The sequence below is a fragment of the Mustela putorius genome, unplaced genomic scaffold (assembly GCF_011764305.1).
Source record: "Mustela putorius furo isolate JIRA1106 unplaced genomic scaffold, ASM1176430v1.1 tig00000870_pilon_pilon_pilon, whole genome shotgun sequence".
Lineage (NCBI taxonomy): Eukaryota > Metazoa > Chordata > Mammalia > Carnivora > Mustelidae > Mustela > Mustela putorius.
The window spans coordinates 2,441,228-2,468,284 of NW_025421503.1; the positions used below are offsets into that span (position 1 = coordinate 2,441,228).

At 36.9% G+C, this 27,057-nt stretch overlaps 2 protein-coding genes across 4 annotated transcripts in view; one reads left to right on the forward strand and one right to left on the reverse strand.

Annotated features, from left to right (window-relative positions):
• APOOL (apolipoprotein O like) overlaps window positions 1-8,309 on the forward strand; it is a 146,382-nt gene extending 138,073 nt beyond the window's left edge. For all 3 annotated transcript variants that reach the window (XM_045085578.1, XM_045085580.1, XM_045085579.1), the window contains one exon: window positions 7,750-8,309. In XM_045085578.1, the coding sequence (XP_044941513.1) occupies window positions 7,750-7,838 (89 nt within the window). In that variant the 3' untranslated portion in view covers window positions 7,839-8,309. The remainder of the gene's footprint in view (window positions 1-7,749) is intronic.
• Window positions 8,310-11,072: 2,763 nt separating this feature from the next.
• On the reverse strand, window positions 11,073-26,801 carry SATL1 (spermidine/spermine N1-acetyl transferase like 1). Its single transcript, XM_004779932.3, has 6 exons — window positions 25,754-26,801; window positions 23,468-23,519; window positions 16,746-16,826; window positions 16,248-16,349; window positions 15,639-15,679; window positions 11,073-11,419 (listed from the first exon to the last, which is right to left on the reverse strand). The coding sequence occupies exons 1-6, from the start codon at window positions 26,411-26,413 to the stop codon at window positions 11,249-11,251; spliced, it is 1,107 nt and encodes a 368-aa protein (XP_004779989.1). The 5' UTR covers window positions 26,414-26,801; the 3' UTR covers window positions 11,073-11,248.
• Between the last annotated feature and the right edge of the window lie 256 nt (window positions 26,802-27,057).

Consider the following 27,057-nt stretch of genomic DNA (forward strand, 5'->3'; position numbering starts at 1 on the left):
CTGTCTCTCTATTCTGTTATTCCTTATCTCTGTTTTAAGAGTCTTCTTTATCCCTTCCACTATTTTTTTTTAATTCCAGTTAGTGTCCTTTTTATCTTTAATTTAAATTCTCTATCATGCATGTTACTTAGATCCATTTCACTTAGATCTCTGGTCATGGTCTTGTCCTGTTCTTTAATTTAGGACAAATTCCTGTCTTTTCATTTTTCTGTTTCTGTGTTAAGAAAGTCAGCTATGTCTCCTGTTCTGGAGGATAGTGGCCTTATGAATAAGACATCTGAGTGTTCCCTGTTCCCTAGTGCCTGGAGCTTCCAGGAGTGTCTCTAATATGTGCTGTGTGTGCTCTATTATTGTGTCGTGGCCACTTTATTCTTTAGGGCAATTGCTTGCAGAGGTTTTCTTTGCCTGTTGTTGGCAGTGTTTTATCCTTGGCCTAAATGTGGCAAGTTTTAACTAGGCGTGCTCCAGTCTGCTTTTGCTACCACCTACAGAACCAAGACCCTGCAGATCTCCCTGGTTGAGACACATGTTTGGATAGGGGTTTGGGCACTAAGGGGCCCTCTGTACTGCGACTGAGGCAGGTGTAACTAGGAGGGACACTTCCCCCAGAGCATGGGGGGCATGACCTTGTGTAACCAATTTAGGTAGTGTGGAGGCTGTGCTGGTTCCTGCAGATGGCTCTTTTTTTATGCTGAAGGGCTGGGAAGGTAATTGATGCCTGCCAGTTCCTTTGTTCCTGGAGATGTCTCTCTGTGAATGCTGCCTCTCTGTGACATGCTCTGAGATGAGCAAATAACCACTGCAGTTTTCTTCCAGGTGCTCTTCAGATCACTGTTTCCACACTAAATGTCCACAGGCTGTTTGCTCTGCCTTCTCTCTAAGAGCAGTGGTTCTAGGCTCTCCCCAAGCCCTGCCCACTGACCTTTAAGCCCAGCTGGTTGCAGGCACTTCTGAAATTTGTCCCCTCACACTTTCTAAGCCACTTGCTATGGAGATTTTTTTTCCTCTGTGCTCTTGTTTCTCTGTCACCCTTCTCCAAGATTGTACCTCCCTGTCTACCATAGTGGCCATCTATTTCTCTCCCAAACCTAAGTCTCCATACCTTTTACTTTCTTTAATATGGCCTCCTTTCTGCCTTTAGTTGTAGAGTTTGTTCTGCCAGTCTTCATGTCAATTTCTGTGACTTAGGATGATTTAATAGTTACCTAGTTTCATTCATGGGACAGGATGAGCCTAGTGTCCTCCTACTCTGCCACCATCTTCCCCTTTCTCTGTTCTAGAATGGTTTGCAGGTTTTAGACTCTGATAATCCACAGTTCACCATATTCCCACAAGTATATATCCTGTCAGTTTTCTAAATACCTGTCAATTAAAGAATATTTTTGTGGAGATGAAACATGTTACAGCATAACAGTGGAGCCAAACCATTGCTAGCCCATGCTTTTTCTTCACACATGTGTATTCTAGAACCCTTTACCCACTTGTCATGGCTAATGTATTATATGAAAATCATTCTAAGTTCACCTGTAAAGGAGAGAAATATGCCAGTACTATTCATCCTTATCATATATTATTCAAAATTGATTATACAGAATACTTTTGGTATTTATCATTTCCACATTTCACATGCAATCCCAAAGGTCCAAGACATGGAAAACAGTAGTGATTATGAGCACAGATTTAAGTGTAAGACTTGGAACAGAATCCTAGATCCAATATTTGCTAGTTCTCTTACTTGGGACAAATTATCTAATACCAGGACACCTAGGTGGCTCAGTGGGTTAAGCCTCTCTCTATATAGATAATCCTAAAGAATTAAACAGAACAAAACAAAAAAAACCTTAGACCTGGGGCACCTGTGTGGCTCAGTGGGTTAAAGCCTCTGCCTTTGGCTCAGATCATGATACCAGGGTCCTGGGATCCAGCCCTGCATTGGCTCTCTGCTCAGCAGGTAGCCTGCTTCTTCCTTTTTCTCTGCCTGTCTCTCTGCCTACTTGTGATCTCTGTCTGTCAAATAAAGAAATAAAACCTTTTAAAAAATTATCTAATACCATAAGCCTGTCTTCTGATCCACAAAGAAGGGAACAATAGTGTTTTTCTCACATAGTTGTAAGGATTAAATGAGATGCTGCATGTAAAGCACCAAGTACCATGTCAGTCACATGCTAAATTCTCAGTGAGTGTTAGAAAATATCATTTGCCCAGAGAAATTAGCCATTTTTCTGATAAACAAGTCTTTCCATTGAGCACGCTTTGGGAGCACACCATTTAGCTAGAGAGCTTAGCCATAGCTACCACTTACCACCATACAGAATATGTTGGTTATACTAGACAGAGAACTTGGTAGTTTATAGTCATTCATATACATTATTAACAAAAATTATGTTATTTTAGGATAGCAAATTCCTAAAGACATGGACCTCTTCGAAATCTGATGAAAGAAGAATAAAATCTCTCACATTCTCCCAGGATTAATATCTCTCTCAAGCAGATTTTGCCAAATCTGGCTCTCCATCTATTTTGTAAATTTCACAAGCCAAGAATGATTTCTACATGGTTTAAATGGTCAGGGAAAAAAAAGTATTTTGTGACAAGAAAACATTATATGAAAGTCAAATCTTAGTGTCTATAAATAAAGTTTTATTGGAATACAGCTGCACTCCTTCATTTATTGTTTGTGGTTGCCTTCATACTACAATGGCAAAGTTGAGCACTTGCAAAGGAGACCTTATGGTTTACAAAGTCACAATATTTACTCTCTGGCCTACAGCAGAAAAAGATTGCTGGTATTTCTTTTAGAAGGATGAGGTGTACCATAAATATATGACTCATCCTCCCTTTATAATATTTGCCAGCTGTTCTATGGGTCAGGAGACTAAATAGCCAAGCTCCAAACATCTGAAGGGGCAAAACCAAATTTTCTAGTCTTTTTTAGCCAGGGAAACAGAAACTCATCAGGCTCTCAGTCAGCATCTTTGGTGTTTGCTATACCTGAGGAAAAGAGAGGAACAAGTGGTTGATTGACTCTTAACACTTGGTTTCAGCTCAGTATCTGATTGGATTAAGATGATAAGCACCTTACCCTTCCTAAAGAGGAAAGGGTCTACTTTCTCATAGAAGATACCATCTGGAGCTTCTATGGTTCTTTTATACACAGTGTCCACCATGCAAACAAACAAAATATTAGTTATGCAAAGAGGCAGAAGGATGACTGACAGGCAGAAAGATGTGACTGACAAACAAGAAAATAACAGTAGACCTACAGGTGCTCTAAATATTGAAGTTTGTAGAAGAGGATTTTAAATTAACTGATTAATATGGAAAATATGAACAAGTAAAGATAAAAAATGGATAATTTCACAGAAATTGAGATCTACTTAAAAAATCAAGTGGATATTCTAGAAGTGAAAAACATAGTACCTGAAATTAAGGACTCATTGGCTAAATATAACAGCAGACTATATACAAAAGAGAACAGAATTAATGAACTCAAATACAAGTAAATAGAACGTAGCCAAAGTGAAGCACAGGAAGAAAAAAGAATGAAAATAACAAGAGTGTGAGAAGGTAAATTGCAGTGACTAGTCTCAATTACTTAGAAGCTCAATGCTGAATATCATCTCAATTTTATACAAAGAAACAAATAGAATTTATAACAATACTAACTTCACTCAGAAATTTATTAGTGATCTGTCCCATTTTTATATCTAACTTGCTCAGAATATAAATGAGATAATTTTGTGAACTAAATTATCAGTGAGTAGATATCACATGATGGCTATTTAAGAAAATTTATTGTTATTTTATGACTTTAAACATCTTTATCCTTTCCTGTTTGTTGTAACACCAGCTTTTAAGTTTTTATTTAAATTCCAGTTAGTTAAATACAGTGTAATACTAATTTCAGGCTTCCAGTATAGTGACTCAGCACTTCTGTACAAAAACCCAATGCTCATCATAACAAGATAACACCAGCTTTTTAAAATCTAAAAAACTAAGTATGAAAGCTGCTTTTTAATGAAAGATTAAAAATATGATAAAGTACAAAGAAAAACATTCTAATGGGTTAAGATTGAGATTCAAGAAGAGTTATTACTGTTAACCCTTTGGGAGGAGAGAGCTCTTGATCAGCTCAAGGGGTGAAGAAATTTCTAAGAGGAAAGATGTAATCCTTAGTTACTCAAAATAGCAGGAGATGAATCTTTTTTAAAAGGCAGAAAACAAATGACCTAGGCTAAGTGGTTCTAAACCAGAGAGATCCATGTTACAGTTACTGAAGTTGTTTGTTTTCTAAAATTCACTTTACTCAAGGATTATAAATTAGAATCTTCAGAGGTGAAGCCTCTAAGCAGATGGATTGTAGGCAAAGGTCCACAGGTAGTTCTCTGTGTGTATTCCTCTAGTTAATAATGTCTGACATAAGCTGTGGATAATTTAAAATTCTGAGGCCTTTCAATAAATTTTGAAAGGTAGGTCAATGGAACGTTTCAATTTGGGTGAGCTGAAGTTATGACTAGACTTTGGACAAGAATATATATTAAGGAAATAAGTAGAAGTGTTAGAGAACTTAGTCAACTGATTGGCATTGTTAAGCAAATTAGGCACATTCAGACTTATGTAAAATATTTGTTATACACTTAGTGCAATACGTTTGATAAAGAAGAAAATGTTTCCTAGGATGCTTTTCATTTGTACTGAGGAAACACTTCCACCAGGTGGCAGTAAAGATACATTTGAGAAAGAAGCCGAATGAGTTTCTTAAACTTTTTGTGTGTGATGGATCTCTTCTCAGAATAATGCTTTTAAGTCGATAAAACAAAATATATGATATGTGTTTCTTTAAATGTATTAAACAACAGTGCCTAAAAGATCTAATAAAATCCATAGTTTTGAAGTAGTGGTAAGTATAAATATTTCAAAGTATTTGCAACTGCAGCATGATATGAAAATATTTGTGATATCTGTTAGTGACAAAATCTGAGGTCCTCCTAATACTATTGTGTGTTTGTTGCCTACATTCATTACTGAAGAAAATATTTATTTTCAGTCCGAAGTTAATGAAAATGAAGACAAATTTCCTACACTTAAATTCATAGATCATATGAATTCTGTCCCTAGACCCCCCAAAGGATCCCATATTAAGAATTTCTATCCTAAAAAAAGTTTCTCTTCTATGGAGAACTATATGAGTGTATGGATAGTGATTACTTATGATCTGGGTTTTTAAAGATATATTTGGTAGTGAAGTTACGTATAGGTATATGACACTTTATGAAATAGAAAGTTTCTGAAGAGATAGACATAAAATAAATTATTATATGTAAATCTGTTTTTCCCCTTTGTTTTCATAAAATTGGAAATTAAATTCCTCTCTGGGAAAAAGATATTTCCCAAATATAACTAAATTATTTTAAATCAGATTTTGAAAAAAAAAATTTCTGAAAAAATGTTTTTAATCTTACATCACAAAGTAAATATAAAAATAGCTATTTCTTGCCTACTTACCACGCACAGGGTATTATATGCAGCACTTTGTATTATTATATTGAATACTAAAATAATCGTATGACATTGTTACTACTTTAACCCCCATTTTATAAGAGTCAGGGTGGTTGTTTTGGGAGTCAGACTAACCTGGATTCAGAACTAGCTCATTTATGAGCTAAGTGAGATGGGTAAATTTTCTTAACATCTGTAAATTAAAATGTCCTTTTCTATAAAACAAGGATAATATAAAAGTATTATCTGTCTCGTTATTTTCATGTATTATCTCATTATCTGAGATATTATATATATCTTATTATCTTAGATAATACATGAAAATAATGTAGTATCTTACCTGTCACACAGTTTATCAAGATCACCAATGATCTGCACGTTGCCAAATCCAGTCCATTTTCTTTTTTCTTTTTCTTTTTTAAGATTTTATTTATTTATTTGAGTGACAGAGATCACAAGTAGGCAGAGAGGCAGGCAGAGAGAGAGGAGGAAGCCGGCTGCCTGCTGAGCAGAGATCCCGATGCGGGGCTCGATCCCAGGACCCTGGGATCATGACCTGAGCCGAAGGCAGGGGCTTTAACCCATTGAGCCACCCAGGCGCCCCTCCAGTCCATTTTCAATCTCCATCTTATGCAATCTATCAGTAACTTTTAACACAGGTGATTACTCCCTCTTCCTTGAAACAAATCTCCTCACTTGCCTTGTGGGATAGCACTTGCTCTTGATTCTCTGACTTCACTGACTGGCTGTTCCTTCTCAGCCTTTTCTGATACATTCTCCTAATTTTCTTAAATTCAGAAGAAATGGAGTATCCAAAGGACTCATTCTTTAAACCTCTTCTCTGATGCTCTAGATGATCTCATAGTTCCATAATTTTAAATGCCATCTGTAAATTAGTACCATAAAATTTATAAAGCAACCAAGATCTCTCCTGAGCTCCAGAGACTCACATTTCCAACAGATTACTCATCATTTGTACTCAGATGTTTAGTTAGCAGTGCAAAATTTAGCACATCCACAACTTGACACTTACTTTGCCTTCCCCCAGATATGCTTCTCCCACATTATTCCCTATCACAGTAAGTGTCAACTCCATCTTTCCAGTTTCTTAAGTTAGATTCTCTCTCACACAACATATTCAGTCCACTTAGGAAATCCTGCCCATTCCATCTTCAGAAGTTATCCAGAATCCAGTCTCTTTTTACCACCTCCATTGCTACTGGTCTCTGTGCTTCCACGCTCATTTCCCTGTAGTCTTATCCCTACAGACAAGAGTGATTTTTTTTTAAGATTTTATTTATTTATTTGAGAGAGACGGATAGGAGGAGAGAACATGAATAGGAAGGAGAGGGAGGCGCAGGCTTCCCACTGAGCAGGGAACCCAACATGGGTCTCAATCCCAGGATCCTAGGATGATAACCTGAGTTGAAGGCAGACGCTTAACCGACTGAACCACCCAGATGCCCCAAGAGTGATCTTTTAAAAAAGTAAAACATCGTGCCAATTCTCTGCTCAAAACTGTCCATCTAGCGGGGCGCCTGGGTGGCTCAGTGGATTAAGCCGCTGCCTTCGGCTCAGGTCATGATCTCAGTGTCCTGGGATCGAGCCCCGCATCGGGCTCTTTGCTCAGCGGGAGCCTGCTTCCTCCTCTCTCTCTGCCTGACTCTCCGCCTACTTGTGATCTTTCTCTCTGTCAAATAAATTAATAAAATCTTAAAAAAAAAAAAAAACTGTCCATCTAGCATTAAAATAAAAGAGAAACACCTTACCATGGACCTGTATGGCTTAGCCTTCTATTGTTTTCTGATCATGTCTCCTAACACTCTCACTGTACCCACCATCACCACATCTTACCTATTCTGTTCCAGCCATACTGACCATTTTGTGGTTCCTCAGGCATGGCCTCAGGTCCATTATACTTTCAAGACATTTTCCTCTGATAGCTACAGGGCTCAAATCCTTACCTCCTTCAGTTCTTTGCTCAGTTACCACCTTTTTTTTTTTTTGAAGGCCACCCTGTAAATTGCCCAAGTGCTCTATATGCCCCTCCCTGTTTTTTTTTTGTTTGTTTTGCATAGCACTTACCACCATCTGATATATCTTTTACTTAATTTATTGTCTGTGTTGCCAAACTTAAATGTTAGGTCCATATCAACAGATATTTTACTTGCTTTATTCACTGCTGTATTCCTAGTACCAACAATTCATTTGTGAAATGAATGACTTTTTTTCATTTTAATACTTTATCAGGTGCTACACAGTTTATGCCTGACCCCAAGCTCATGGATCATGGACAGTCCCATCCAGAAGATGTAGATATGTACAGCACTAGAAGCTAAAATACTCTGCGTAGAGAACTACAAGATGTATGAAGTTGAAAATAATGATGGAAAAATCATGTAAAGGGTAACTGATACAGAGTATAACTTTTTTTGGGGGGGTATAACTTTTAAACAAAGCTTTTCTCTCACATCTTCTAATGTAATGTACAGTTTGACCAATCACATAAGAGATTAAAACACAAACTGTGAATTTAATCCAAACAATATTAAGTAATTGATGAAGAGGCAGAAGTATTGGGATGCATTTAATGATTTTTAAGGTGTGTTTATAAAAAACTAGAGTAAATATATAAATACTTATGAAATATGTATGTGTATATATAAATATTTATACAGATACATGCACATATTTGCTTTAGCTTTTTCAAATTAATGTTAGCTAAATTAGAATGGTGTGTAGAAGGATGTGTCCCCTCCTTTTTTTTTCATACCCCAGAGCTGGAATAAAATATCCATTATTTTACGACACTTGGGCTTGGTTTTGTCTCTTTGTTTTATAAATGGCAACTCCTCTTAAATGTCCAAAAACACTTTTTTTAAGAGGACCATAGGCTACAAGGCACCACAATGCTGCCTAGTAATCCTACTGGTTCCTTTAGGTGGTTTCCTGTTCTGTTCCCCAGGAGAGATATTACACACCTTCTATTCTTAAGCCTTCTATACCTGCCGAAGATGACTGTCTGTTATGTAGAGGGGAAACATGAGCTTTATGACCATTTCAACTTCTTCCCCTCTACCTTCAAGACTTACCTCTTTCTAGCCATGCATCCCCTTCATCTAAGGCCAATGCTTATTCGTGTTCCTGATCTCCTTCTTTGCCATGTTTTTCAGTACCATACTCTATCCTGTTTAATCTTTACCTTTTGGTTTCTCTTTTCATTAATTTCTTTTCCTCAATCTGTAAATAGATTCAGATCTTCTTTGTCCAAAAACAAGAATAACAAAAACATTTCTTTAACCCTGCCACTTCCTCTCAAGCTGCCTTTCCTTTCTCTTTCCTATGATTGCCATACTTTGGGAAAAAACAGTGTCCCTTTCTTACTTCCACAGTTTTGGTTCCTCTCTAACTTTCTGACTCCCTGACCTCTTTACCTATTTGAATTTTCTGTAATTATTGACTCTTAAACACTCCCTCCCTGAAACTCACTCCTCCCTTTGCTCTCTGTTATTCCTGCTTATCTTGTCATTCTTCATTCTCTTGCTCTGAATCAAAATGCTGTGGTTCTTCAGGTTGCATTCCTAGTCATCTTTTCTCATTTTATATGCTCTCTCATTTTCATTCAATATACTTTACTGGCTGTAGCCACCATTTATATTTCCTTATCATTTATGTTTCCAGATCCCATATTTCTCTAGAGCTATATACCTATTTTCTAATTATTTATTAATACATCTACCTTATATGCCATAGGTGTCCCCAATGTTAATATGTCTAAGACTAAATTGCTTCTGCCTCTCTTTTCTTCAATTTCTGTGTTTTTCAAATCTACTCAACCTTTTCTACTCTTCTCTAATCCTTGCTTCCATTCAAGTTTTTATCACCACCTTCCTGAATTATTACAATAGTCCTTCATCTGCCCTCCATCAATCTTGCTTTCTGTCACTTGAGAATGTGTTGTCTCTGCAGGTAACAGTAAACCAGTTCACAGTCAATGAGACTGTATATAAAAATCTGGAATTGGGCAGTACAGGGTTCATTCAGTAGCTCATTAGTGCCATCAAGGACCTAAACGTATTCTCTTTTCACTCTGCTCTTTAGTATGTCAGCTTGTCATCTTATGGTCACAAAGTGGCTGTTGTTGCTCTAGGGAACATATACACATTCAGTGTAGGAAGAAAAATTAGGGCAAACCCTACTAGATGTTTCTGACCCTCTCTTATCAAAAAAGTAAAATGCTTTCATAGAGTGCCTCTCAGAATTCTTATCTATATCTTGACTAGAACTTACCATGTAGCCACCTTAGCTCAAGGCAAATGGGCAAATCATATTTTTTTTCCTATGGTGAGGAAGTCAAGGAGAAAGGGATATGGAATGGGTGTTGAGTTTCAGCTAACTTATATTGTCTACTACCCTATTCTTCTAATCCATCTGTCGTATTATGGCATAATTGCCTTTCTAACAACTATTATGGTTAGTTGTCTCTGAAATCTTCCAGTGGTTCATCATTGCCTATATAGTCATCAAATGAAGACTCCTAAGCATGACATATAAGGCCCTTCACTTATGGTCCCAATTCAACTTTAATCCTATCTTTCCTCTCCTTTCCTACCCTACTGCCAGTGTATATTTTATCTATAATATAATATAATAATATAATGTTCATTGCTCCATGAACATGCTTTGTTATTTTAAGTTGGGTTTTTTTTCTGTCTGTGCTTGTATTTCCTCTTAGAATTTTTTTTTTTTTCTGTATAATCCTTTTCCATATTCCAACTTCCTCCTCATCCTTCAAACCCAATTCTGGTGTCACCTTCCTCCATCATCCAAGGTAGGATTAAAATGCTCTCTATTTTGCCTTCCTTTGTACTTCATAGCTGTGACAACCCATCCAATTTATTATTAAAACTAAAACTAGTATTTTTTCACAGACAAGATTCCTTGTGGGTATGACTAAATCATCTTTGTGCAGCTTTTATGCTCATGAAATACATAGCAGAAACTTGTGTTCTATGCTTGCAACACAGGATACAAAAGTAATTATACTCCTATCAAAAGGTTTATATTTCTACTAGAAAGGAAAGAAACATATGCATAGACGGTATTACATATAGTATTTTCCCTCAGATAAATACAACCAAAGAGCTGTAAATGCTCAGAGATAAAATACAGTTCAGAAATAAACTGTAGTTCTGAGATGATCTTAAGGGGTCAATGGTACTTGAACTACTCAGGGTAGGGAAATAGTTCACTTACTAGTGTTTCATAAGTAAGCTCCTCAAAATTTACCTTCAGTATTTTAAATGAATTTTTTGTAACTCATCTGTTTATAATAAAACAAATCCATATTTCATCAATTCTAAGACATGTTATTTACCTCTAAGAAAAAAGTGCTACCAGTGGGTAATTATACTTATCCCAGTTTCAGCTATGTTAAGATGTGAAAATATAAATATCTTAAATTTAGTGAGATATGGTAGTTAAAAAATAAATATTCTAACACCAACTATAAAGTGATTCTTGATTTATCTACTCTTTTGATTCATCAGCTCCGCTACTAGTCATTAGTATATTTGGATAAAGGAAGGTTGATCATATCTGTCAAATCTGTTTCAAAGTAAAAGATCTGCTCAAACCAGAGTTTCATCACTTGCTGTATTGTACAACACTCAAAGTCAAACTGCTGTTGGACTCAGGTGACATTTGAATGTTGGAGCATGTATTGGGACAAGTTGAAATGGGTCATCTTTCACTCTTCCTTTGCCATATCCATGAGTTCTTCTCTGTTAAACCTGAATAGATGCCAGCCCTCTTCAGAAGAAAGGTCTAAGGCCCCTCGACGAGTGTAGTAGTCAATAGAAGCCTGGTTCCAAATGACAACAAGAAAATGCATGCAGTTACATTGGCTTCTGATGGCTATCTGTTTAAAAACAAATAAAAGTTATTTTTAATTGAAAGCATAGTCTTTATTAACACATTTATTTTATTAAAAGTCTATATGCAAAGCACTATGTCTATATAATACTTCCAAATAATAATACAATAGTTAACTCTAGGACTTGCCTAAAGCTGTAAGAAGAAAAAGAAATTCTGTTGAATTTTAAAACTCTTTCTTTGAAAAGTCCAAAAATGATTTGCAAAGTCTACGCATTGGTTTTTCTACAAATCCAATTCAGTTTTTCTCTTTATGGAAAAAAGCCATATGATACAGTAATTCCACTACTGAGTACTAATTCAAAAAGATATATGCACCCCTATGTTTACTGTAGCATTATTTACAATAGCCAAGCTAAAGAGAAGCAACCTTTGTGTTCATCAACAGATGAATGGATAAGAAGATGTGGTATGTATATTTACATACATATACACACACAATGGTATATTTCTGAGCCATAAAAAGAACGATATGTTGCCATTTGCAACAACATGGATGTATCTAGAGGGTATAATTCTAAGTGAAATTAAGCCAGAGAGAGACAAATACTTTGTAATTTCACTCATGTAGAATTTAAGGATCAAAACTAATGAACAAAGAAAAAAGTCAAACAGAACAACATTCTTAAATACAGAGAACAAACTGGTGATTGCCAGATCCTAAAATTTTCATATTCATTTCCAAAGTACAAAAGGATCTTATTTTTATACTATGCTTTTTTTTTCAAGTACAATTAACATTGTATAATGTTATATTAGTTTCAGGTATACAGTATAATAAATGATTCAACAGTTTTATATATTTCTCATCACTTATCAAGTTAAGTGTACTCTTAATTCCCTTTATCTATTTCACCCATCCCCTCCACGCACCTTCCCTCTGGCAATCACCAGGACCCTGGGATCATGACCGGAGCTGAAGGCAGACACTTAACTGAGCCACCCAGGCACCCCTTTTTAAGAACCCACTCTAAAAGCAGTAAATTTTTATCCTCCCCCCACGATTTTATGTATAATATGTCCTACTTCATGCCCTTCCATTTTCTGAATCCTTTGACTTGGTATTTTTAGATACACTTGGTCTTAACTGCTTTTGTGCTTTAACCTCCATACTGGTTTTATAAGTGATTGATCTGTGGCTTTTATTTTGTTTGTATTTAACTAAAGCTTTTTCCTTTCATAATTTCTTACTCCTGATTATCATGTTTTCTTTCTACTCGAAGAATTCTCTTTACTGTTTTTTCTAAGGCTGGTTAAGTTGTGATGAACTGCTGTGCTTTTCATTTGTCTGGGAAACTCTTTATCTCTATTTCTGTTCTGAATGATGACCTTGCTGGATAGCCATGAAATGAGTATTCTTGATTGCAAGTGTTTTTCTTTTCATCACTTTGAATATATCATACCACTCCTTCCTGACCTACATGGTTTCTGCTGAAAAATCAGCTGATGGCCTTAAGGGGGTTCCCTTGTATGTAACTTTTCTCTTACTGCTTTTAAAATTCTCTCTTTTCAGTACTTTCTTGCCATTTTAATCATTATGTGTGTTGGTATGGATCTCCTTGTGTTGATTTTCTTGGGGACTCTCTGTGCCTCCTGGATCTGAATGTCTGTTTCTTTCCCCAGATTGGAGAAGTTTTTAGTTATTATTTCTTCAAATAAGTTTTCTGTCCCCTTCCCTCATTTCTCTTTTTGGGATCCACTTAGTGTGAATTTTATTAGGTTTGATGATGTCGCTGAGTTCCCTAACCATATTCTCATTTTTAATTATTTTTTTTTCTTTTTCCTCTTCAGCATTGTTGCTTTCCAATACTGTCTTCCCACTCACTGATCTGTCTTCTGCCTCCTCTCATCTATTGATTCCCTCTAGCCTGCTTTTCATTTCAGTAATTAAATTCTTCATCTCTGATTGGTTCTTTTTTGTTTTCTATTTCTTTGTTGAAGGTTTCCTTATGTTTTTCCACTTTTCTCAAGTCCATTATCTTTATGACCATTAGTTTGAATTCATTACCAGGTATATTCTTTATTTCCATTTCATTTAGCTTTTTTGCTGTGGTTTTGTCCTGGTCTTTCATTTGGGATATATTCCTCTGTTTTATTTTGTCTAATTCTCTATGTTTGTTTATATGTATTAGCAAAATCAGTTACATCTCCTATCCTGAATGTAGTGGTCTTACAAAGAAGAGGTCCTGTGGTTTCCTGTAGCACAATGGCCCCTGTTCACCAGAATAGGTACTTCATGGGTATCCTCTCTGTGGTTTGTGTGCCCTACTGCTGTGGCTAAGCCTCATTTGCTTTCAGTCCATTCTTTGAATTTTGTGGGCTGTGTTTGGTCTTGTGTTGTTCAGGGCCATTCTGCGGCCATAGGCTTATAGTTGGACATTGTCAGCAGTCAGACTAAATGCCTGCCCTAAGCCCAGTTTGCTGGGGCTCTAGTCATACCAGACTGCAGAGTGTTTTCCCTATGTTGTCTTCTAAGAGGCTTCTGTTGGTGGGCAGGGGCTGTAAACAAATTAGATGCTATCCCGTTTGTCTCTTAGGGCTGTGGTAGCACCAGCCTGCAGGGTGCTCTCCTGCCTTGAGAGGCTTTTATTTGTTGGCAGGGCTGGCAGACCAGATGTCTATTGCCAAGCTTCCATGCAGTGACCCCAAACTGTACAAGTCTCTCTATTTGCTACCCCTGAGGGGTTTTTGTTGTTGGACAGAGCCAGTTATCATATCAGGTGCCTGTCCCCCAGTCTATGTGTTGATACTGCAGACCCACTGATCAGCAATACACTCTCTGCACTGTCAGTTACATGGTTTAGCTGCTAGGACTTCAGTCAAACTGATGTCCAGGGTTATCTTTCCCTCTCCCCGAGGCAGGAATCATTTTGGATTGGTGCAGGTCACTGCCAGAGCTGCTTAAATAAGACCTGGCAGGAGCTGCTTTGGAGGGACTCCTGCTGAGTGGAGTGAAATGGATGGAGTGGATCCACAGGAGAATGTGGGGTAGGATGCATGGTATTAGCAAGGTAGGTGCAGTATATCCTGTTTCCCACAGGTATCCCACTCTCTAGGCTGGGAAGTAGGGATTTAGTGAGAAGAGAAATGGTTCCCACCAGCACATATTCTGAGATTTGTAAAGAAATCCTCTTGGATACCTTGTGCATTTTTCATATTGCTGCTTCTATGCTCTATCTTTGTGGGGTTGTTTTGTTATGCTGTTTCTTTAAGGTCGGGGACTCTATTTCCTGTTGCCCTCTCACTCTCAGTGCTAAGCCCACTGACTTTTTTTTAAAGATTTTATTTATTTATTTGACAGGGAGATCACAAGTGGGCAGAGAGGCAGGCAGAGAGAGAGGAGGAAGCAGGCTCCTTGCTGGGCAGAGATCCCGATTCGGGACTAGATCCCAGGACCCTGAGATCACGGCCTGAGCCCTGAGCTAAAGGCAGAGGCTTAACCCACTGAGCCACCCAGGTGCCCCAAGCCCACTGATTTTTAAAGCTCCCGTAGTTAAGCCCAGCTGGTTGTAAAAACTCAAGAAGTTAAGCTCCATGGTCTTCAAAGCCAAATGTTATGGGAACTTGTCTCCAATGCAGATCCCTCATGCCTAGGTTTCCTGGTGTGGATCTGATCCTCTCCTTTCTATGTGCTTGTGATGTCTCTCCCACTTGTGCTTAGTCTCCTCAGGAATTTGGTTCTTGACCTTGTCTCTGACTCTCCTACCCTTTTTGATGTGAACTCCTCTCTTTGATTAACTGTGGAATATCTGTTCTGCTAGTCTTTAGGTCATTTTCTGGGTTGATTATACTGATGTGGCTGTTTTCTTGGTGTGTCCCTGGGACAAAATGAGCTTAGGGAGGCTCCTACTCCTCCAACTTCCCAGAAGTCATTTTTATGCTCTTCTTATATTCATACCATGGACCTATTTTATAGGTAAAATTGAAATTGCCTTCTAATCCCCCTCTTGCTTACTTCTGCTTTATAGGAAAGTGGTGTATAGTATGGTTGTGGATTACATACAAATCAATTTTTGATTAAATATAATTCAGATATAACTTATATGACTATCTGATTTGAAAATGTGTTTTTAATTGGAATAAAAAGTATGTTTTGAGGATATATTCAGAAGGTGAGAGAAATTATCTAATTTACACCCTGTCAATTAATATTTAATGAAGAAAATTATAACATATAGAATACCAATACTAAATGTAATACATACCTGACTTAACCTCTTCAGCATTTCAGCTCCAATACCTAGACCTTTTAAATAGATAATGAAAAATGACATGAGTTGAAAAAAATTCCACTTAAGTTCATTTGCTTTAATCTTAAATAAGTAAAACATAAAACCCTATATCTGGCTGTTATATATTCTTAATAAGTTATGTTGAAACTCAACTCAAACTCATGAATGTTTTTAATATCTTCTTCCTAATTGTAAAGTGGTTCCAAAGGTAGTAGAAGAGATTTTGTATTTAAAGACTGGTGAAGCAGAAATGAGTCCCTGTCACGCTCGATATAGTATACTTATTATTCATTTTCAGACAACACAATCTAAAATATAAATAGATTTTTTTAAGATAAAAGGGTAGCTGTGATAACTTGGTGTATTCAAACGTTGATAGGAGCCATGAAAGTCATTTTCTAATCTGTGATTGAGTTTTCACCATATGCAAAGATAACTAGGATAATGATCAGTCTCATTAAATAGAAGTGAGTTACATAAACTAATTTAAATACCATATTTATACTGAAGCCCTATCTCTACTCCTTAAAATGTGCCATTTTAACTTCTAAACTGTACGTAGTAATATAAGTATAGCTTGACCTCGGTAAGCTTGTATGACATAAAAGTCCTCTAGGTAAAGTAACTTGCCAATCCAGGGGTCGTATGTAAAATAGTACATGGCAAATCCAACAGTCACTTTGCCTAGAAGAGGGAAGAGAAGGTACGATGAGGTTAATGCTTTGAATCTTAGAATGTTCTTTCCTCTAAAATTGAGTATGTTAGTGATTTCCTTATTAAACTAATAAAAGCTTACTGGACAAAATATCAAACAATAAAAAAATATATATAATGTAGGCTTAAGTCCCTTATAACACAATCTTAAAAAAAGATAAGCCATCTTTTAATAATGTATATTCTTCAAAAATTTTCTATGCATATACAAATACATACCACACATATTCTTTTAAAAAAATGAGTTTGTGTGCTTATGCCCTTCTACTCTATTTAATAGTAATTCTGTACTATTAAACTGTTCTTCATTTTCAGGGTAGAGAAAGTATACTCCAGATTAAATTGGAAGAGGCAGATTTATTTTACCTGATGGTTTTTGTTGATTGTGTACTTCTGCAATTAGGCAGTAGAAAAGGGGATTGTCCCCAAAGCCATCCCTGAGTAAATCTGAAATACAAATTCATATACAGTATGTTAGAAAGTTTATAATAAAGAAAAGGAAGATGGTAGAGTAGGCAGCACCAGAAATTCATCTCTTCACATGTATAACTGTACTGGCAGTGGATATTCTGGAAGTCTAGAGTTTATTTGAACATTTGCAACTTCCAGAGGACAGCTTGGCTGGTAAATTTCAGTTAATGTTGGTTAAATTCAGCTGTCAGCCCACTGGTGGCTTACAAGTCTCCCCTGTCTCCTTGCTTTATGGAAGCAGGTATACAAAACATAAATTGCTGAGTGATTTGCTGGAGCCAGGGTAGGCATTAGGCATTATCCTCCAAACACTAGAGTTCTGTGTTCTGATCATGGATTGCTACTCTGAATGCTGAGGCATGGATTGCTACCCTGAATGTTGAGGTAAGAGCTATGAAGTTGGCCACCATTTTTCCAACCTTCACCAATGAAAGCAGCTTCCAGATGTAAAAAGAGCCACACTTGTTTCGTTTGATATTTAAAACAACCACATATACAGAGAATTTACAAAGCTACTGTGCATGACCAGGGAAAGACAGAGATTTAGAAATGACCTCACAATACCTTAAACATTTAACTCAGGCTGATCTCTTAACAGAGATACCCTATAATAATAAAAACAAAACAAAACCAAAACCAAAAACAAAAACCATTCCTGGTAAAGGGGGAGAATTTTTTTTTTAAGATTTTTATTTATTTATTTGACAGATCACAAGTAGGGAGAGAGGCACGCAGAGAGGAGGAAGCAGGCTCCCCACTGAGTGGAGAGCCCAATGCAGGGCTCGATCCCAGGACCCTGGGATCATGACCCGAGCCAAGGGCAGAGGCTTTAACCCACTGAGCCACCCAGGCGCCCCGAAGGGGGAGAATTTCATTTCCAGAGTTAAAACATATTAAGATTCAAATGTCCGGTTTTCAACAACAACAAGTCACAAGGCATTCAAGGAAACTGGAAGCTATTCCTCATTCAAAAGAATGAAATGAATCAGTAGAAAACGTACCTGAGGAAGCCCACATGTACTAGACCAAGACTAAAAGAGCTGTCTTAAAAATGCTCAAAGAGTTAAAAAAAAAAAAAAAAGAATGCACAAAAACGGGAAACAAATATGTGAATAAAATAAGAATCTCAGTAACAAAATACAAATTATGAAAAAAGAACACCAAAAAATTCTGAAGCTGATAATTATGTACAATAACTGAAGTGACAAATGCACTGTAGAGGAGAAAAATCAGAATTGAACTAGCAGAAGAAAAAAAATCCGTGAATTTGAATATAAGACAATTGAAATTACCATCTCGGGAACTGAAAGAAAAATAATGAAGAAAGTAAACAAGGCCTAAGGGCTTTGTGGAACACTATTGAGTGGGCCAATATACACACTATATGGCAGGTTCTTAGGAGGATGAAAGAGAGGAAAAAAGTATCTGAAGAAATGATGGCTGAAAACTTTCTAAATTTGAATCAGTTAATGTATCTACAAATCCAACAAGCTCAACAAATTTCATACAAAACAAAACTCCATACAAAAACAACTTCACACAAATCCAAAACAAGCAACACCAAGACACATACTTTAACTGCTGAATGACAAAGAGAAAATTTTGAAAGCAGCAAGGGAAAAGGAACTTGTTACCTACAATGGATCCTCAGTAGGATTATCAGCTGATTTCTCATCAGAAACCGTGGAGACCAGAAGGCAGTGGATTGATCTATTCAAAGTGCTGGGGGAGCCTATCAACTGAGAATTGTATCTCCACCAAAACTGCCCTTCAAAAATGAGGGAGAAATTGAGACATCCCTTGATCACCACCCAAAACAAAAACCTGAGGTATTTCATTATCACTAGACTTCCCTACATAAAATGCTAGTTCTTCAGGTTGACATGAAAGAAAGCTAGATAGTAACTCAAGCCACATAAAGAAATAAAGATAAAACTAAAGGTACCGAGGGGTGCCTGGGTGGCTCAGTGGGTTAAGCCTCTGCTTTCTCTCTCTCTCTGTCAAATAAATAAGTAAATAAAATCTTAAAAAAATAAAAAACTAAAGGTACTGAGTTAAAGGTAAATACATGGGCATTTATATTTTTTTAAAGACTTTTTATTTATTTATTTGACAGAGATCACAAGTAGCAGAGAGGCAGGCAGAGAGAGAGGGGGAAGCAGGCTCCCTGCTGAGCAGAGAGCCAGATGCGGGGCTCGATCCCAGGACCCGGGGATCATGACCTGAGCCAAAGGCAAAGGCTTTAACCCACTGAGCCACCCAGGCACCCCAATACATGGGCATTTAAAAGGACTATAGTTATTTTAATTTGTTTATAACTCCACCTTTTATTTTCTACATCAGTAACATAAAAGGGGGAAATGGAGACATATAAGAGAAGAATTTTATATATTATTGGAATTAAGCTGATATAAATTCAAATTAGATTATTATAACTTTGGGATGTTAAATGTAATTTCCATAATAACCACAAAGAAAATATCTATAAAATATACACATAATGAAATGTGAAGGGAATCAACATATTTCAATACAGAAATCAACAAAACACAAAAGGTAGTACTGGAGGAGATGAAGAACAAAAAGGCTGTATGGCATATAGAAAACAGCAAAAGACAGAAATAAGCATAATGGATTAAAACAAAATTAAATTATCCAACTCTGTGTTGTTTATAGGGGACTCAGTTTAGATTTAAACACACAAATAGAGGGCGCCTGGGTGGCTCAGTGGGTTAAGCCGCTGCCTTCGGCTCAGGTCATGATCTCAGGGTCCTGGGATCGAGTCCCGCATCGGGCTCTCTGCTCAGCAGGGAGCCTGCTTCCTCCTCTCTCTCTCTGCCTGCCTCTCTGCCTACTTGTGATCTCTGTCAGATAAATAAATAAAATCTTTAAAAAAAAAAAAAAAAAAATAAACACACAAATAGAAAGGTTAATAGTGAAATAATGGGAAAAATATTTCATGCAAAGAGTAACCGAAAGAGAGCTGAGGTGGCTGTAGTATATATACACTTTAAGTTAAAACTGTTACAAGAAACAAGGAGGTTGTTTATTAATATTTATGTATTAATATATATTTATTAAGAAAAGGTCAACTCGCCAAGAGGATGTAACATTTATAAACATTTATGTACCAGTCATTAGAGATTCAAAGTATATGAAGCAGATAGTGACAGAATTGAAGCTACCTACACTAATAGTAGGAAACTTCAGGTCTTCAATTTCAGTAATGTATCGAACAACTGGGCAGAAGATAAATAATTTACTAGATTATTTGAACAACAATATAGATCAAATGGACTGAAAAGAAATATACAGTACACTCCACCCAACAACAACATAATGCCCATGTTTCTAAAGTACACATGGAACTTTGTCTAGGATAGGCCATATGTTAGGCTACAAAACAAGTCAATAAATTTTGAAAGATTTAAATCATGCACAGTATCTTCTCCAATCACAGCGGAATGAAACTAGAAATCAACAGCAGAGGGAAACTAGGAATATGACATATATGTAGAAAGTAATGGACTTTTAACCAATAGGTCAAAGAAGAAATCACAAGGGAAATTAGAAAACAGAGATGAATGAAAAAGATGAATGAAAATGAAAATACAACATATGAAACTTATGGAATGCAGTGAAAGCAGTGCTTGGAAACTTACGCTATAAATGCCTACACTAAAAACAAAACAAAACAAAACAAAAAAAACTCAAGTAATACCTAACCTTATACTTTAAGAAACTAGAAAAAAGGAGCAAACTAAGCCCAAAGCTAATAGAAGGGAGTTAATAATAAAGTTTAGAGCAGAGATAAACAAAATAAAGGGGAAAAGTACAATAGAGAAAAATCAGTAAAACCAAAAGTTGATTCTTTGAAAATATAAAAAAACTGGATAAGTAGACTGACAAAAAAGAGAAGATGCAAGTTAACTAAAATCAGAAATAAAGCACCACTACTACTGATGTTATAGAGATAAAAATGATAAATTAATGCTATGAACTTTACTCCAAGAAATTAGATAACCTAGAAGAAATGAACAAATTTCTTGAAACTCACAAATGACCTAAACTGAAACAAGAAAAAATCTGAGCAGACCTGTAACAAGAGTTTGAATCAGTAATCAAAAAAAATTTCTCAAAACAAGGAAAGTCAGGAACCATGAATGGTTTCCCTAGTCAATTTTATCAAACATCTTTTTTTAAGATTTTATTTATTTGACAGACAGTGAGAGAGGGAAAACAAGCAGGGGGAGTGGGAGAGGGAGAAGCAGACTTCGTGCAGAGCAGGGAGCCCAATGTGGTCTCAGTCCCAGGACCCTGGGATCATGACCTGAGCCAAAGCCAGATGCTTAATGACTGAGCCACCTGGATGCCTATCAAACACTTAAAGAAGAATTAACATAATTCCCAAGCTCTTCTAAAAAAATTTGAAGAGAAAGAAACATGTCCTAACTCATTCTATGAAATCAGTATTACTTTGGTACGAAAGATAAGTAAAGACATCACAAGAGGGGCACCTGGGTTCCTCAGTTGGTTAAGCGTCTGCCTTTGGCTCAGGTCATGATCCCAGGTCTTGGGTTTGAACCCCATGTCCAGCTCTCTTCTCAGCCAGGGAGTCTACTTCCCCCCCCTTTGCCTCTCCCCCCACTTTTGCACTCTCTGGCTCTCTTTCTCAAATAAATAAATAAAATCATTTAAAAAAGACATCATAAGAAAATAAAGTTACAGACCAATATCCCTCATTAATATAGATGCAAAGATCTCCAACAAACTATAAGCAAAGTGAACCCACGGCATAGTAAAAGAATTATTCACCATGACCCATAACCAAGTGTTATTTATCCTAGGGAAGAAAGGATGGTTCAACATATGAAAATCAATCAATATAATGCATCATTAACAAAACAAAAGGAAAAAAGCACATGAATATCTCAATTGATGCAGGAGAGGCATTTGACAAAATATCCTTTCACGACAAAAGCCCTAAAAAAACCAGGAGTAGAGGAAAGTTCCTCAACATTTTTGATAAAGGGTACTTATTAAAAACCCATTAACTTCATGCTCAGTGGTGAATAGCATAAAGCATACCCCCTAAGATTAAGAAGGCAAGGATGTGCATTTTTAAAATTAACATATAATGTATTATTTGTTTAAGGTGTACAGGTCTGTGAATCATCAGTCACACAATACATAGCACTCACCATAGCACATACCCTCCCCAATGTCCATAACCCAGTCACCCTATCTCAACCCCTCCATTCCACCACCACCTCCACCAGCAACCCTCAGTTTGTTTCCTGAGATTAAGAGTCTCTTATGGTTTGTCTATTTCCCTGGTCCCATCTTGAAAAGGGTGCCTACTTTTTACTACTGCTATTCAACATTGTACTGGAAATTACAGCCAAAGCTTTTAGAAAAGAAAAAGAATTAGAAGCTATCTAACTTAGAAAGAAGGAGGTAAAATGAGGGGCGCCTGGGTGGCTCAGTTGGTTGAGTGTCTGACTTTGGCTCAGGTCATGATCCCAGGATCCTGGGATTGAGGCCTGTGTTGGGCTCCCTGCTCAGCAGAGAGTCTGTAGCTCCCTCTGCCCTCCCCCCACCCCACTCGTGATCTCTCTCTCACTCTCTCTCAAATAAATAAATAAAATCTTTTAAAAAAGAGGTAAAATGATCTCTGTAGATGACATAATCCTACTGATAAAAAAAATCAAAAGAAAGTTACTATAGCTGATAAAGGAATTCAGCAAATTTGCAGATGACAAGATCAACAAAAGTCAGTTTTGTTTCTATACATAAAAAGAACAAACGAAAAAGTAAACCAAGAAAGCAACTCCATTTACAGTAGCCTCTAAAATCAATAACTAGGAATAACTATAACCAAAGAGGTGAACTATTTGCTTGCTGAAAACTACAAAAACATTGCTGAAAGAAAAGGACCTAAATAAATTGAAAGACTTCTTGTATTCACAGATAAGAGTTAACATTATTATTAAGAAGTCAGTACTACCCAAAGTGATCTAAAGATTTAATGCAATCCTTATCAAAATTCCAGTCCCTTTCCCTTTTCACAGAAATGGTAAAGCCAATCCTTAAATTTATTTAGAAATCCAAGTGTGTAATGTTCTACACTTCAATCATCTTTTAGTGTTCATATTTCCTGCCTAAAAGGTTCTAATTCATTATAAAACACAAGCCTATCCTTTTAATATTGCTGGCTATCAAAATGTAGTAAATATCTTGAAAATAGCTTGTCATTTTATGTTTATCCATTTCATCCTATAAAGTTACTATGGACATATTGGGCATTAAATTTACTGTCTTTGAACAGTTACACTGCTCATTCTACATTTTGAAAATTAGTTGAAGTCTATTGCAGCCATAAAAATGTAAAAACTCTTAAATATTAATTTCATACTTAAAAGATGGGGAAAATATAAAATAGTGGATCACTGACAAAGCTACCAAGCCATTGTCCTGTCCATGTAGATACTATTAATGGCACTATCTTTGTATACCAAGGACAGCAGCTTCCACATATCTAGATACAAGCAGTATATGTGTATATTTTATGCCATGTTTCTTTTTTTTAGCTCTGAAAATACTTTGAAACATCTTACCTGTTACTGTTAACTTCACTGAATCTAACATGTTTTCACAGGAAGCCAATTCCTATCAAAGTAGAGAAAACATTCAGTTTATGGCTTAATAACATTTTTACTATGATAATCATGAAGTTTTTTTCTTGAGCACTTATTTATTGAGCATTCATTAACATAAGATGCCCCAGTCAATTTTTTTTTTTAGATTTTTTTGTTTATTTGACAGGTATAGATCACAAGTAGGCAGAGAGGCAGGCAGAGAGAGAGGAAGGGAAGCAGGCTCCCTGCTGAGCAAAGAGCCCAATGCGGGGCTCCATCCCAGGACGCTGGGATCATGACCCAAACTGAAGGCAGAGGCTTTAACCCACTGAGCCAGCCAGGTGCCCTTCCACAGTATTAATATTAATAGACGTGAGTGAGAATTAACTCCAATCATCTAGAACCTTAAAATCTAAATGTACATAGAGAGAATATCAACTATGTCAATAACTCACTCATGAAGATTGTCCAGGTAACTTGAATACAACCAGAAAGGTGGAAGTAAAGTGAAAAATGTTCCTGCATATTGAAGGTAGATGTCACAAAGTCTATATACAATAAAGCTAGTAGACTTTACAGAAACATCTGTCATGTTTGCCTGTGATGTGTTTTTCCCAGTTTAGACTTTGTTGATGTGGCTTTTCACTATATAATTTGTTTTGCACATTCAAATTAATAGATGGTTTGGATCTCATGCTTGGAAAATCATTGCCCACTTTCAGATTATTAGAGCATAAATCTCAAAGCAAATTAATTATTACATTCATGTCTATGAGTAAGTAATGTCTCATTTCTATAAGAGTAAGTAATTTTGGCTTTTCTGTTACTTTTCTAGTGAATACTCACTAGAATTATTCCCAAGAAACTTCTGGAGTATATTCTGGTATATGAGGCAAATTTAAAAGTAAATGTGATCAGGAACTCCACAAATACAGGTTCATTTAAGTGGGACAGTCCATGATATATTTTTCCCTTGGTGATGTTTGGAAAGATAAGGTAATTTTTCTGGATAGAGAAGTTCATTGCCATTCAAAAATAAATTTATTAATTGCCAACTGAGTGTCAGATACTAAGCTACAAAAAATTAATTTTTTTACATGGGAAAGTGTGCTTCTGGAATAATTAACATGTTGTACCTAGTATTTTGATTGGTGATCTAATCATGCAGATTAATGCCAGTTAGAGAAATGATATGGGAACTTGTGGGGATAGAACAGAATGGAAGATATAGAAGGATAGATAACCCAGTTCTTACAGATCTGTAATAGGACCTAGCATCATTCCATCAGATGGATTTCACTAGAAAATGCATGGTATTCTATTTTGGCCATTAAAACACATTCTCTGATCAAAGGGAACAGAAACTTGACCTGATTTAAGGATAGATAGATAGGAAGAAAACATATATATATATAAATCAATATAAATCAGTATGTATACCTAAATTAGTAGATGGGAATATTTTCATTGCAAAACTCTTTATAAGGTTCCCTTATCTATAACTTGTGCCTTATTCCAGTCTCATATTTAATCCATTAAAAATCTAGGCTACTACTTTTATATGGAGTTGTTTAGGTTGTGCATCACATAAGTGATTGCTTTGAGTACCACAGAACTTCCGCACAGTAACTGTCAATATTAGTTTGTCCTCTTTACTGGGATGATTTCCAGGAAAACCATTAAAATGGGCTTTAGGAGTCAAAGAATTGTCTGAAATTGTATGGAAAATTATTCTAGTTGAATATTGTTTCCTGTACAATCATTAGCTTCTACATTTGGGTGTGGTCCTAAAAGCAACGAGAAAAATCTTAAACATCCTAAAAATCCTAAACATCCTAAACATCCTAAAATCTTGTACATTAATACCTGAAATTCTATCACTGATAGCTCATTCATTTAAGTGAAACATTCCTTTTCTCTATGATCCTCTTTTAAAGTTAAAAATTCCCCAGGAGGGACAAAATACTAGGTCCCTGAAATATCCACGAATTCATCCCCCCCAACTTCCTGAGCCCACTACTTTAAGTAAAAAAATTTATGTATATTTATTTTATGTTATTACAACAATATTTTCATGTAGATAGTGTTATGACCTTGATTTTAGATGTGAAAATTGAAGCCTAGAGAGGTCCAGTAACTTCCAGAAAGTTGTGTACATGGGTCATAATTAGCAGAGCTAGGATTCAAACCCAATCTAAGCCTTCCTTACTCTCAGCCCTAAACTAACGTCATGAAACTCCACAGAATAAGGAGATAGATGCTTACTTTAATTAGGCGCAGGATTTCTGGGCAGTCATGAGCCTCTGCAGGTCTTACTCGGAAAGAATTCTTGCTTGGTTGCCTCATGCCTGATTGGCTTTTGCCCGGTTGCCTCATGCCTGATTGGCTTCTGCCCGGTTGCCTCATGCCTGGTTGGCTTGGACTTGGTTGATTCATACCTGCATGACTTGTTCCTGATTGGCTTGTTCCTGCTTTACTTGGGCCTGATTGGCTCCAGCCTGGTTGCCTCATGCCAGATTGACTGATACTGAATTGGCTCAGGCCTGGTTGCCTCGGGCCTGGTTGACTTGTGAATGGTTGGCTTGGGCCTAGTTGCCTCATGCTTTGTTGACTTGTGCTGAATTGGCTCGAGTATGGTTGCCTCATGCTTGGTTGGTTCATGCCTAGTTGGCTTAGGGCTGGTTGGCTCAGGCCTAGTTGGCTCAAACCTGGACGGCATGTGCCTGGTTGACTTCTGCCTGATTGACTTCTCCCCGGTTGTGTCATGCTCAGTTGGTTCATGTCAGTTAAGCTTGCATTTGGTTGATTTATGTCCAGTTGGTTTGTACCAAATAAGCTTGTGCCTGGCTGGCTCATCCCTGGTTGGTTCATGTCTGGTAAGCTTGATTCTTTGATGCCTGATTGGTTCACGCCCAGTTGATTCATCCCTGGTTGGCTAAGGACTTGTTGACTTATGACTGGTAGGCTGAGGACTGGCTAGCCGATGATGGGTTGGCAGATGACTGGTTGGCCAGTGACTAAGTGTCTTGATGGAGGAGGGGTCTTTAACTACAGTGCTGTAGTGGGAGGCTTTAGGATTTTTCTGTTTTTTTTTTTTTCTCAACTTGATTCGTACTTTGAGACCCCTCTATCAAAATGAGAATGGGTAAAATAAAGGTCTACCTAAAGAGTATTGATGCCTCTGATTTGCTGGAGTTGACCTCACCAGCGATTACAGCTGTAGGCTTGGCTGGATTTCAGGTTGTCATCTGGCCTTTCTCTGCCAACAGGCCAGAAGTGAGGGGAAGAAGAAAATGATCCTGGGGGAGTATTACTGCTTCACCCCCTTGCACAGTCTCTGTGTCATAGTGATGAAGTCACAATGCTCATGTTTAATGTGCCTAAGTGCTCCCCCATGTGGTGAGGGACAGGACCTGTTTGACCACCACTTTATTTCCTCTTTTCTTGGATCTTGAGAGAGTGAAGCAAGAAGCTGGAAGGAGTCTGAGGGCTTATTTATGCTTGGCAGTATCCCTAAATTACCTGATATTTTAACCACTCAATTCAAAGATAGTTCCTTTAATTCTGCT